The following is a 14930-nucleotide window of genomic DNA, read 5'->3' as shown; positions in this document are numbered from 1 at the left end:
AACATCCTTAGAAGTACAACTGCTGTACATTATAAGTGAAAATAGCTGAAGAAGTATATATCAGTATGAACAAATGTCAATCAATACTTGGCAGTAAGATATTATCAATACACAAGTGACAATAACCTTTTTGACCATAAAAATTACAAAAAAATAAAAACTATTTCAAGATGCAGAGATTTATTCTCTTTGAACCAACATTTTTTTCATTTAGTTTATTTATATTCATGAATCATCAAGATTGTCATAATCTCAGGTTCTAACATAGATGAATTGCAGTGATTATAGTTTATGTTTTTCTTTTGAAAAGTAGGAAAAAGGGTATAGATGTCTCTAATCTTACTGCTGACATTGTTTGCTTCTCTACTTTTATAATGAGGAGCAGAAATTGCCTTCTACAGTTCATCTACTTAATGATATATCCAATGCTGGGTTCATTTCCCTTAAGTATTGCTGAAATTCTCACAACTACACCAAATATCATACTACTAATAGTGGAATTCTCGCTTACCACTGGATCAGGTGTAACATATTGTTGACACATAATCCAAGGTACACCTATGTTCTGCGACAGAGCCATGTTTGCTGCCCACATCTCATATGGCTTTGCACCATCTCCATAATTACTTGCCATGTCACCATACTCATTCTCTATCTGTCAAAATGACCAAAATCACTAGCACTTGTAAGGAATACGATAAAAATGCACATATAATATTTAAGAATTAATGAACCATTGGCTAATCAAGGACCTCAAACCTCAATAATGTGGTGTAGCTGCCAATAAGAGAATGAAATATGAAGAAACTCTAACACATAACAATAAAATAATGCACCCGGAGTGTAGAACAACAGCAATAGAGTGTACTGTTAGGCACTCTTTGTGTGAAGGTCGCCAGTTCAAACCCCATGAGTCTAGCTAACCAAAAAAAAAAAACAATGAAAAAACAACAATAAATAGCCTATTCTTCGGAATATCAACCAAACTATCTATTTAAGAAATCTCAACACACCTAAGTCACATGACACAAGGATATGGGGATACGAGACACATGTATCCAATAAGGGACATGTACACCACCCTAAAATAGGATATGTAGGATAGGCAAATTATATGTCTGTGAGTGTGTGTGTGTGTATGCATGCACGTGCCCACAAAAGTATTAACGTGGAGACCTAGGTTCAGAACCCCCTGAGTGGGCATAGGTGAAGCCAAGTGCAAGTCCAAGATGACTTTGATGGCATAGATACGTCATGTACAGCACTGCATCTTAGCCAAAGAGATTCCATAAGATGTTTCTCTCTCTCTCTCTCTCTCTCTCTCTCTCACACACACACACACACACACACAGATAAATGAAATATAGGCATACATAACTTTAATTAACTTTTAGAAAATAGAACTACAATCAAATCATCAAATGTTGAATGATTTACCAACTCAAATGCACCTTTGTAAAATTTGTTTTGGAGCATTTTTATGCACTTTGCATGTCAGACACATGGGCTTTTGCATGTCTAATGTTGGCGTGTGATACATATCAGGCACGCAGAATCCACCTCTCCTGCATAGTCACATGTCCAACACAGGGACACACGTAACATAGGGGGTCTAGGACATATCCTATTTTTAACCAAACACAATCAAAAGAATCATGAACGTTGCATTGTGGATTTAGAAACCAAAATCACCTTTCTCTAACTAAACCCTCCAAAATAATGATCTGAAACCTCCAAAAGAGGGCCTATGGTTATGTCTTTGGTCAAGGGACTTTCATGAATCATGCAAGTGACTTTTTATGTCCCAGAATGGGCCATAAAACCTCCAGCTAGCTAAATGATGTCCAATAAGGGGGCAGCCTCCTTCAAGACAGCTCAATAAAGGCCTCAAATAATGCTCCAATATCCAATAATTCCACATAATGCCTCAAATGAAAGCCCATGGTTATATCTTGGGTCAAGACACTCAATGAAGCATAGGAGATGTCTCCATAAGTCAAAGATTGGATCATTAAGTCTTCATCCAGCCAAGTGACATCAAGATATAATCATATCAAGCCTTATCCTAGCTCACCATTCTTCAAGATATTTCATCCAAGCTATGTCCACATCATCCTAGACATATCAAGAAAGTGACATATCATCCAATCATCCAAGTCTCATCAAATTACCCCGCTGCTGTCATAAGTGCAAATCGGCCCTTAAACAACGTGAAAATCAGCTCCACATAGATCAATGAGGAGAGCATTGCATACCCTTCCACATGGCATGCCCAAGAGATGTCCAAGTGTTCATAAATAGCCCCAAAACTGCCTCGGGAGGTGTGACCAATGCCTCGGGATATGAACAACATGAACAAAATTTTACTAGCGGTAACCCTGCTGAAAGGAGGGGTAACAGCCCCCACATTAAAGTGGACTTTACTAAGTAATGCAGAGTTGTTATTCAAGCCCCATATGAATAAAAAATACTGTTCACCCTTACCAAAAGACAAAGAACTATATCACATGTACTGCACCTTGGGACACAATGAAATTAGACAAGTTTTAGCACAGCTTGAGTGAGCCTAATGGTTAACAACATGTGTTTCATCCTAAGAGATCACAGGTTCAATTCCAGAGGGGGGTAGAGTATGTGCAACTCGATAGACTTTAGCAGTCAAATTGCTGCATGAAGGTGGATCCCTTGTCCCACAAACAAGGGGATCTCATACACCAATTTGGTGTATGGCTTGGCCATGACCTTAAAATTAGATTATTATTATTATATTGGGAAAGCTAATTATAATCAGAACATGAGCCATGTCCTAATCGTTAGTTGTTGCAAAGAAAACATTAACAAAGTCTTTGTTAGCAGAAAGAGAGTGAAATTGTTCTCTGTTTCCAAAGAATATCTTTGGATTTACCATCTTAGTAAAGCCCTCATTGGCAGAAATGCGGAATTGGAGTTAGCCACCAGAATCCAATAGTCGAGCTGTGAGTAGCCTTGTGAGATGAAGCCATAGTTCAATGTGACCAGAATGAATCTTCTTTTTGTTACTTGGACTCTATTTTGTTTTAAACCCAAGCGTTTGCATAATATGGCTTCATATCTCTTTCATTTGTTGCTTTCCTTGCCATAAAACTGGTATATCAGTTATTCTCTCACATTTTGCTAGTTCAACCCAAACATCATTTAACATGTGCAGACATCTTAATTCTAATGGACCATCTTTTGTTGTTAATGTGAAACAAATTTTCCATAACACCATGTTGAAACACTTAACATACTTGCTTGATAGCATTATGCAGTGCTATTAACAATCATATCAAAACTGAAAATTACCAGTCTAAGTAAAGATATATGTCTGACAAGTAATCTTAGAACAAGACACACCTTTGCTTGACATTTGATACCTGCTATGATAAGTGTTGTACCCATTTTATCACAAGTCCAAGGAAGCAGGATGCAAAGATTTGAAGAAATTTTTTCAAAGTTCAAAATCATCAGCCAGCCACATTATATCATTGTAAACCCAATTTCTGCAAATTGTAATGTAAATGATGCTAGTATGATTGTTTAAATTTGTAACAACACCTAAGTAAGTCTTTGATTTTGGCAAGGAATTTCATCCTAGGAGGTTTTTTTTTAACCTCACCGCATTATGTGTGTTTCTAAACATGGATAATCAGTAAAGTTTTCCCTCCAGCAGCCCAGCTTAAACCCCAAAGTTAGGGTGGAATTAATTAACAAGATCTTAGGTGAATCCTAGTGTTATATCAAGTCTTTGTAAAAGTGGTTTGGGAATAATTTAAGTTATTTGGCCATTTGGTCTATACTAGATCATATTGTGCATAGAATTGGGTAATTATTTTGAGGGTCTATATGTAAAGGTGTATTCCCCCTTTGAGGGTTGACTTATTTGTAATATCTTATATAAAAATATTTTAGTGCATGGTCCCTCATATTTAGACACCATGGCTAAAGTATTTGAGGGTGGAAAAAATATCAATCCCCTCTTGTGTCAATTAATTAATTTTTCTAGCAAAATAAAAATTAAATCTTAAACCAAAAAGTTAATTAATTTAGAATCAAAAAATAATAATAGAAAAAATAAATTTCCCCAAGTGGAAAATTCGTGGGTCAAAAAGAAGTCTAATTTTGGAGGCCCCTACCAAGGCAAAAAGGAATGTTTAAGAAAATTAAGCCCTTGGACCTTGGTGGTTAAGTCAAAATCAAAATTTTCAGGAAATTAATCCAAAAAAATAATTTTTGAATTAATAAATAATGGGTTTTATGAGAAATTCGAAATTTTCCTCAAAATAAATATTTTCAACGGCAGAGATTAAAGAACGATCAAATTATTATCAACAGTGAAGATATTTTGACGGGGATCAACCCAACTAGCCGTTATTTTCCACTTGGAGGATTTCTCTATAAATAGAAGCCATTTTGCTTCTCAAATCATACTGAAAATTTTCGGTCTTGGGCTATCAGTGGATGAAGTAAATTTGTAACACTAATATTGAGCCATTGCTCTATTTGGAACGTTTTAATATCATAATAAAAAGACTTTGGGATTCAGTTCATGGAGCTTTTGTTCCATTGATCTATGGTACGTGTTAGTTATGTGCTAATCCTATATTGTGCTTCATTGTTATATAAATTGGTATTTCATTTGTCGATGATCGGACATTCTATGGTAAAATTTGGTTTTATCTTAGGTGATTTGATTCATCATATGATCTAACGATTTGGTTTGAGAAAAATTATAGAGGTCTATAGGGACACTAGCCCTTGGGCTCCGAGTTCACAGACTGTGGAAAAGAGCTGACCTTGTTTGGGCTCTGGGAATTTTTATATGGTGTTCTTACTTCGCTAAAGGGTGTGGCAATATCCTAACTTTCGAAAAATAGACTGATCCATTGCCATTATTCAAAATTTATTTTCTCAAAAAATTCATTTTACAAGCATCATTGTATATTTGTGAATATTTTGTACATAATTTGTTGTAAAATAATTCTGTAAATTTATCTCGAACCCTTGTTTGCAGCAATTGGGGTTTAGGTGTTTATTTTTAAAATTTGTATATATTGGTGTTTTGGGAAATTTTATTTTCATTTGTGCAGGTGAATTCTCAAGCCAGCTTCAATTTTGTGAGGGTTCTCTCACCCAACTGAGATGTCCAGCCCTATTGAAGGAAATTGTTGGGGTTTTGAGGTGGATCTAGGTCTAGGAAGGCAAGATCCATCCTCCAACTACCCTCCAGGCTCAACGCTCAAGCCAAAGAGGAAGCCACTAGCTCTCAGGGAAGATTTTGTGGCATCTTGTGGCATTTTTGGAAAATTTGAAGCGAAATTTAAATTTTTGCAGGGGTCTGAAGAATTTTTCTAAGCCTTCTAGGCCTAGTGTTAACCCTCCTTGCCCTAACTATGGCCCCTTTAACCCTTCTGGTTGAGCTTCCATCCTATTTGGGCCTTGAAACCCTTGTCGTGGCCTTTATTTCCCTAACTGCAAGCTCTTTAGGGCTACTTACCCTAACCGTAAGCCTAGCAGCCTCATGTTCCTTGACAACAAGGTTTATCCTTCCCCATCGGCCCTTTCCTTCCTCTGTCTACCCTCCGTGAGCCTCCCTCACCTCTACCGCAGGCCTAATGACCTCTTCTCCCTTCTCGGCACCCCTAACCAACCTAGGGCCAACCTCTAGGAGGCCTTCCCTAGGTGCCACTAGCCTTAGGGCTTCTCTTTTCCCTCTCATCAGGCCTACTAGGCCTCTCACCTTAGTCTTTGCCTTCTTTAGCCCTTTGATTCCCTAACGCTAGCCTCTTTAGGCCTAACATTGCCCTCTCCTAGCCTCTTTGCCTCATCTTTAGTCATTGCTTGGGTCATTATTTGATTTTCTAACACTTGGTGTTTGCAAAGATTTTGGGCTAATATTTGTGGTTGCAGGTGGTCATCCCATTGGAGAAGAGTTTTGGGCAAGTCAACTAGCTACGTTCAAGGCCTAAAGGCCTATTGGTTTGCCTTATCTAACCCTCATCTTATCGCTATTTTGCTTGCAGCCATCAATCATTTTGTTTGCAGTAATATAAGATACATATAAGTGGCATAGAACTAATTGATAAATCACCTAACATATTAACAAGTCACTTGCTGCAATTGGGTAATCACTGTTTAGCATAAATTCATAAATTTTGATGACTGTTGTACTGTTTGGAGAAGTACAATAAAGTCTGATTTTACATAACAATGACACTGGAAAAGATCCTTAACTGATCAAGCACTTTTTATCTTGGTTTCCCTTGTATCATTGATTACAATCTTGTGTTGGCAAAGTGATCTAAGAGGGCTTCCTTCTATTCTCTCTTTCGCTGCTTCATTCATCTCATTTGCATTCTTGCATGCACTTGCACTCTATATGCATTTTCTCACTGTTAGCATTTCATATTAAAGTTGTCTCATTCAATCAAGGTAAAGAGGTAAGTGTGGACTGTTTTGGCATAAGATTAGCTACTGCTGTCATAAAAGTTTATTCTTGCTCCTTTGATGACATTTGATCATAAGTCACATAAAGGTTCTTGATATTGAAAACATTGAATTTTTTAAGTGTTTTGATAATTGTTTAAGTGGTTGAATACTAACGCATTGTTTTCCTTGTGAGTTTCATCATCTAAGAGATCCTAATTTTGCACTAAGTAACTCACTGGTAAAAGCACTTATGTAATCGATTTCAAGAATTGAATATCATTTTGAATGGTTAACATTGCTTAAGGATATTGGTTTAACATCTAATTGGCATTGTGGTAAACTTGTTGTAATCATCTAAATTGTCAATCTCTTGAGCAATTGTTTATTTGTATCTTTTTCATTCTTGTATTATCTCTAAAGAACCTTGGTTAATTGCTTTAAGTAATATCCTGGATAAGAGCTCTAATCTCTTTTATTTGTCATCATTGTCATTATTGTTTCATGGTTGAATATCTATTGTGGATGGTAATTTGCCTTTGGCATAAAGAGCATTAACCTTATTTCTTGTTTAGTACTTGAGCAATCATCTCTTGGTTTAAATGGATACATCTTTTGAACAGTATTGAAATTGAGCACTTTATCTTGTAGTTAAGATTGTCTTTCATTCATTGTCAAGTACTCTTTGTCATAAGATCAATTATAACTAAGTACTTAAGACCTTAAGCAACCTTACCTCAAGAGCACTCAATCAATTTGCATTTGCATTATAGGCCTAGTCTTGCATTAATAATTTACCTCCAAGCATAATCTTGGTTGATAGAAAGATAGGAACACCCTTCATCTTGTAGCTTGCGAAGGATAGACCCTCTCTAGTGGTTAACATGGTGACCTTGCAGTGGTCAAAGCCATAGTCTCTGCAGCGCTGGATGCATCGGGTAGCTAGATTTCAAGGTGAGGTATTGTTAAACAAGCCATTGCTTGCTTTGCCTTGACTTCTCTCTGCAACCTACTTTAGAGACTAGCCTCAAAATAGCTGAAAATTAAGGGATACACTTAGTTAGGCATATAATTAAAATAAACCAAGATTTTTGCATTTCACCTAGATTATAGAACTTGCATAACATATAGGTTAGCAAAGCATCTTAAGCAGCAATTGTTCATCTGGTCATTTGGTATTTAATTGATATAAAGCAAGTAATTGACTCCATAGGGCATTGGTCCCACATATTAATTTAACATAAACTTTAAAACTTGTTAAATCAACCAAGTGGCTAGGCCATTCAATCGTGTCTCCCGGACTTGTTGGTTGCCAACAAGGCTTGCATTCTCACATTCCATAGGGACTAACCCCCATAGCCTGTTGTTGGGAGACAACTACAACAAAGAGGGCAATGATCAGAGTGATAGCCCTTGCCCTGAGTCGTTATTGCACCGTGTTTGTACACTCTGAGTGACAACAATAAACTTATAAGTTAGAAACTTAGAATATTATACTCAACAATGTTGTGAAGGTATGCAATATTGACTCAAAGGGTGGTAAAGATCTAGAGTACAATTATAGTTCATTATTTTAGGGAGTCATCTCAATTTAAAGACACCACGAAGAAAGAATTGCCACAAGACTTGGAAAATACCAGCAACATGATTTTCCAATGTTTTGTTCACAAGTATCAATCCATGCAAGCTTAGAGGTACACTAGTGACTTACTCATCTAGAAACATTTAAAAAATCCAATGGAAATTGTCCTATACTATAAACTAATATAACCTTGTATCTTGTTCCAGTAAATGCCTTAAAACACAAATTTGAAGACAGCAGCTACACACACCAAATGAGTTCAAGCACATAAAATACATGGTGAACATGAAAATCAGAAAGACATTGTACATAAATGTTGTTAGTCAGTGTCTTGCATTGATCTTTTACATGTGCACTATCATGCATGTGTATGCATGCATATGTGTAATGCATCATCATGCATGTGTGTGTGTGAGAGAGAGAGGGAGAAAGAAAAACCTGTGCCAAGATGATAGGACCTCCTTGTGATGCAAAAAGCTTCTCACTTTTTATCAGATTGACAATGTAAGTAGTGAATTTTTCCATGTATCTCTGAACAGGTCAAAAGCATGTGTGTGAATCAAAATGAGAGTATAAAACAAGAAAAACATAGCAAGAAAAGTATCAATTAACGTTTAAGTTTCCTTCAAAATTAGTGTTTTTCTTCTCATAAAAGACATGTTTTTAAGTTTAAACAAAATGAAATTAACGCAATTTGTCCAAACCTTAAAAGGCTCATTATTTGTTCGAAAAACAGTCCCAGGTACGTAATGAAGCCAAACTGGTATCCCCCTGCAAATCATCAACGAAATCCAGTTAACTTCAAGGCATTGTCACTAGCACAATGCCAAGCAAACACTAAGATAACGTAACTTTTTTTAGGAGAACGTGACTTTTTAAGGATATCCACTTACACATGGCATCCCTCATGTAAACTTAGCTAAATACTGCACCTATGTGTTAGTGTATATAATATATATCCAATTGTTGTGCTCCAAATTTGGTTAGTTAGTCTTATCAACCAAAGTTGTCCTTGGGGTAGATAGCCCTATTACGGCACTACCTACCCCTCATATAACATGAAAAAATTGTTACCAGGTTGAAGACCCAGCCCAAGCAGGCTACATTTGGAGATTTTGATTTTGGAGCCAATTTGCTGATGTTTTGATGCATAATTGTTTATGAATTATCACCTCAGCGGCACCATCATTCCATATGTTGGCAGCTCAAATGTTTGTTCTTGATGGAGCATTAGCCTTGATGAGGGTCTTGCATTCATGTTTATTCCTTTGTTGATCCTAGTGCATGCATTGAGATGGAAAACCATCAACTAAGGATTTTTCCTGCATATTGCGGCTGATTATTTGATTTGGTTGCTCACTGACGGTTTGCTTGGCAAGTTGACATTCATATTGGTCTTTGAGCACTATGGAGAGAAACACCCATCAAAGTCAGGGTTCCTAAGGTTTTGGCATGATATTAGTTGAGTTGCGCCCCTTGAGATTTACGATGAATTCCTTGGATGTTGCCTTGAGGAGCACTCCACATGTGCACACTTCTCCAAAGCACCTCCCTTCTTTGTGGGTTTTGTAGCCTAGATTTGATCAAACCCACATGCATGGGCACACTTTCCGAGAGCACTGTCCTTCTTGACCCATGGTCTTTGGGGTGTTTGGTGGTTTTAGCACATGGTTTTACCTTATGACCCTTGGTTTTGATATTTTATTCTTATGTTGGACAGAATTCCACTTTGGATGCACATTTAACTAGGGCACTCCAACTTACTAACTAATTTTGTAGTGTATGAGTGGTCATACACACTAATATGTGTTGAGCATATTCTTTGAGGATGTTAGTAATGACTCGTATCATTTCAGTAGCTAATTTAAGTAATGACTCATATCATTTCAGTAGATAGATAGACAATAAATAGAAGACACAACTCTCTGAAATTCTATCCCAATTAGTGAATGAACTTACTGAAGCCATTACATGACATAGCATGTGAAAGGACAAGATAGAGATTCTAGGCAAGTCCTTCTGAAACACTATGGAAGTCTTTGAATGGCCTTGGGGAAGTCTTTAGTAGCCCTTTTTCCAATGTTATTTTCATTTTATATGTTCTAACTCCACTTAATGTAATGAATTAATTTTTTTAATGGTTATTTATATGTAGGTGAAATTACTTTAATCTTTACCTTAACTTATAAATCTTTAAAGCCTTGCCAGTGGATTTTATATTTTTTGAAAGCAATTTGACTATGAAAAATCACATTGGTCAATGGACAAAATGCCTCAATGCCAATGCATTCAGAATTTTAGGCTGCCAATTACACGCAGAGCAGGGGCAAGAATCTGAATGTGTTGATTTGGGGTAGCATCGGATGTGCTCTAGCCACGAAAATTGGTGAAGAGGCTAAGGCACATGAGATCTACAATACCCTAGAGGGTTTGGGCAAATTCTAAACAATTTGGGAGATATTAAAATAATTAATATTTTTAATGGAATCCCTAAGTCTAAACTTAGGGAAAATAAAATATTAATGTGAATTAATATAAAACTGTGTTATAATGGTTCAAAAGTCATGGATAAAGCCAGATCTAATCTTAGTCGTTGATTAGGAACTTAATCTCGACCGTTGAATTGTCAACGAGCAAAGTATAAGAGGTGGCTTGAGGGTCACTTGGAGAACACACCAAGAGATCAAGATTTCGACTTTATGGGGTTGGGTTTGCTGAGAAAGTTGAGAGAGTGATCAGAGTTGCAGCTGAGGAGCATTGAATACAAAAGCAGAGAGGCAGAGATAGAAGCGGGAGGATCAGCGCAGTAGCCGGAGAGAGGGACGCAGAAGCAGCCAAGGTTCATGCAGAGCCAGCCAGGGCTCAAGCAGAGGCAGCCAAGAGCTGCACAGTGCCTCAGAGGACCAGCGTGGGTGACGCAGAGGGCCAGAGGGCTGACGTAGACCAATCCAGAGTGACATTGGGCTAACGCTGGGCCAGAGAGAAGCTGACCCAGTGCCTAGAGGCTAACGTTGGGGTTTCGTGGGGCAAATTGGAGCTGTGGAGTTGCCGAAGTGTTTATTCGGGGTTTCAGCCAGAATATCTGCTTCTGAGTAGAGAGGTACTACGGCCAAGATTTTTCTTTGTTGGGTGAGCCGGATTTGTCACCCAGATTGTATTCTGAAACTCCTTAATAAATCAACCCCTTAGATAGTTGCACCGATTTTCCCACATTGGGTTTTTCTAGGGACATTAGTCCAAAAACAACGGTGTCACTTGTGTGCTTGTTTCTATTTCCTTCAATTGATGATCTGTAATGTGTTGAGCATGTACTTGTATTTATTTCCAATATTTACATGGTAAATAACTTGTTAATTAACAGAACAAGTTGGTAGGAATAAATCAGTAAAGTGCATGAAGGGTTTCTAATGTGTCAGACTTAGAAATTCCAACAGAATGTCTAACCAATATGAAATAGTTACCTTGGAATCCTGTGCTATTGCTTAAAAATGATAATTACACTTTCTAGTTATCTTTATGTATGTCACACAATTTAGGTTTGAATTTGAGTTTGGCAATGATTTGGTTCAATCCAAATTCGAATTTTCTGGTAAGGTTTGTATGAGGTTTTCCCATATGTTCAACTGTATATGTATTTTATGTATGTATGTATGTTAAACATGATTCAAATTTAAATTCAATAAAGAAATAGATTGATTCATACATCATAAACAATTCAATAAAATATAAATAGTAAAATATTGTAAACAATGATTTAAATTCATCAGTCATTATTTTAGAATTTGATTAGTGCTAAGAAAAATAGTAGATACTAAAGTCTGAAGATTGGAATAGTAAATTGAAATTATTAAAACTCAAAAACTGTAAAAAGTGACAAGTCAAAGACTCGGTCTAAGGTCATCAATACTAGAGCCAAGACTCAAAAGTTAAAACTGAAAATGAAACAATATTATCAAAACTAGAATGGTCATCAAACCAGTTGACCCTAAAACTGGGAACCGAAAAAAAATATGGTTGACCAAAAGATACGTAAATATTCAAATTTTGAAAAAAATACATAAATATTTGTGTGCATCCATATGAATCCAAACCATTATACACAAATATGCAAAGTTTCTCATATATATAGCAAGGGTGCATATAACCAAAATAGCACCAAGTGCAATCCATCTTTGAACCAAAATTCCCAAAAATACATCAACAAAAAGGCTCTAGATGGCCTCTAGAGTCCAAAATAAATCATGCTACAACAAATACCTACATATCATCAAAATCATTGCTTATATTAGGATCTTCATTATTAATATTTATTATTACCCTTTAAGCATTAAAATAAGAAAGAAAAAGTTTAACATGTCAAATCGAGATTTTGTTTGAGTGATGGTAGAATTTTACTCGGGTCATGACAATGGAGTTCAACAAGCAATGCCACCAACATCAAGGTACATAGAGGGCTTGATGCTTTTGATTAAATGCTAGTTCCATACTCTCATACATGATAGAATCCAATGGAAACGTTGCAATTCCCCCAATCTTGAAGTCCTAAAAACTATTAAGCCTATTAGATTTTAAGTGGGATGTAAAATTCTACTTTCTCCATATGCAATCAAATGAGGTTGGAACCACTCTCAATCATCCTAAAACAATTAATGATAATGTTAAAAGTTTAAGTAAAAGGATGAAAATGAAAGGTAAGCATTACCATTAATTAGATAGGATTAGTAGGGGCCTGGGGTTGAATATTAGGCTTCCCCAGCCCCCTCCCCCAACAAGCACACCTTTGGGGAAATGCGTCCCCTACTTTGGGAAAACATTTCCCTAGTGTCTCCCCATGTTTCCCCAAAAGGGAGATGTGGGGAAATGTTTCCACAGGGGTCCCTTTGTCACTGGAGCATGGGAAAAACGTGGGTAGCCCCATGGAACTCTAGAAAAATGTGAAGGAGACACTAATATAATATCCTAAATGTGTTAAATGACTTGACATGAAAGGGATAAGAAAGTATGGAGTATGGAAGACAAGAAGATAGATGGACTCAAGGATTGCCAATAAATAATTGCTTTCCTTACTATGTCTATACTTGAGGCTTATTTAAAAGAAGGCCATGGACTATCTTTGAGTGCTTTTATTAAGGCCTTGTCTTATATAACACAAAAGCAACCCCAAAATGGCACCATGACCCTTTTTATCTAGAAGGCTTATCCACCTACTCTACTAGGTCAAGGTACAACTTGCATTACCAAGTGCATATGGTCCCTCACTTGAAGGCATTGGGTCCAATGGATATGCAATCCTCAATTACCTTCAATGTTAGAGCACAAAAATACCAAAGATAGGCACAAAAGTTACACCTTCTATCTACCTAAAAAGAATCCTGTCTAAAACTATAAAAATGCTCCATACATGCACTCCTAGTAGCCAGGTATAGAAATATCCATAAATAGGGCATGCATCTAGAAATTGCAATGACCTTCTCTAAAAATAGAACCTTCTACAAAAATAAGTCGTGCTTTCAAAGATAGGAATGCACAATGAATTTCTAAAAATAGCACCAACCTTAAATAGAAATCTGAAAATCCTAGTTTCAAATTCAATATGCATGACACTTTTCTAAAAATAAGTGTCTAAAAATAGAAAATAACTTCTAAAATATAACTCCCTAATTCCAAAGATAGAAATGTCTATGCCCAAGAATAGAAACTTCTAAAAATAGAAATATGCCACAAATAGAAAGATATCATCACAAAAAGTATTTTGTGACATTATGGAAAAACAATGGATGAATGCATAGTAAGAATGTTAAAAATTGAAGGCCATTGGTTCTTCTCATGGGACGAACTATGTCATTATGAATAAAAATATATGAAGTAAGGGCTCCCATGTACAACTCTTGAATCTGTTGGACATTGGATAAACCAGCGCTCCCCCTGTGTTTCGCATCATGGACTAACCACCTCTCATGGATATTTATCTCTAGCGATGCGATCGTTAACTAACACCTGCGGGTTTCGGTCTAATGGCATTCGTGATTTCCAACAAGTGGTATTAGACCGTAGGTCACGAGTTCGATACACACCCGACTTGCGCTGGGGGGGGGGGGATTGTTGGACAATGGATAAACCTGTGCTCCCCGTGTGTTTTGCGACATGGATTAATCACCTCTCGTGGATCCTTATCTTTGGCGATGCGATCATTGACTAACACCTATGGGTTTTGGTCTAATGGCAATCGTGATTTCCAACAGAATAGGAATTAATTAAATGTGTAAGGATGTTTGTAAATGCTCTCGAATAAAGGAGAACATGAGTGGTTAATAATGACAAGAGAGTTAGAAGTCAATTATAACTCTAAAGGTAGTTTCATGATTCGAGGAACTAGAGAGTTCTTAGGAATTAATTGAAGTTAGAAGTGGACATAGAGGACATCTAGGAGTCAGTTCAGTAGATCTAGGATTTGAACCAGAATTAGTTCAACAAAACCTTTCTGGTATAAATGTAAGCCTACGGCAGAGTAAGGGAGGCCACTGATACTGAAGATCAAGCCTGTGAGAGACAGAGAGTCTCGAATGTAATCATTTGTTTATTTATATATACAGAGGTTTATTCCTAACTATGTTAGTGTGTGGAATGAGAATTTATGAATGAATTATATGTGAATTTGTAGGTTCTGTAACATGGGTTGCAGGCAGAATTCTGAAGGACACGCAGAGGAGCAGAATGATTCAGAGGAATCATAAAGGGATATTTGAATCCAGTTGAAGATTAGAGTGAGCCCCGAAGAAGTAGCGAAGTGAGAATTCGCAAAGGTTAAGCTCAGAGAAAAGGTTGAGCGGCGAGAGAGCGGAAACCGAAACCCTGAAGAAAAACCCAAAACCACAAGGAAAAACATTGAATGACGAATTAAAGC

General features: G+C 36.8%; 1 protein-coding gene across 1 annotated transcript in view; it reads right to left on the bottom strand.

Annotated features, from left to right (window-relative positions):
* LOC149214987 (beta-galactosidase 3-like) overlaps positions 1–14930 on the bottom strand; it is a 189852-nt gene that overhangs the window by 150704 nt on the left and 24218 nt on the right. The window contains exons 4-6 of the mRNA XM_089389578.1: positions 8731–8797; positions 8465–8557; positions 512–655 (exon numbers count right to left, since the gene is read on the bottom strand). Of these exons, the coding sequence (XP_089245704.1) occupies positions 512–655; positions 8465–8557; positions 8731–8797 (304 nt within the window). The remainder of the gene's footprint in view (positions 1–511; positions 656–8464; positions 8558–8730; positions 8798–14930) is intronic.

This window comes from Pinus tabuliformis, chromosome 1_1, assembly GCF_031772625.1.
Source record: "Pinus tabuliformis cultivar Carrire ecotype Pingquan chromosome 1_1, CPIR1, whole genome shotgun sequence".
In the NCBI taxonomy this organism is placed as follows: domain Eukaryota; kingdom Viridiplantae; phylum Streptophyta; class Pinopsida; order Pinales; family Pinaceae; genus Pinus; species Pinus tabuliformis.
The sequence above is the reverse complement of the archived record's forward strand: the minus strand, read 5'-3'. Positions and strand labels throughout refer to the sequence as shown.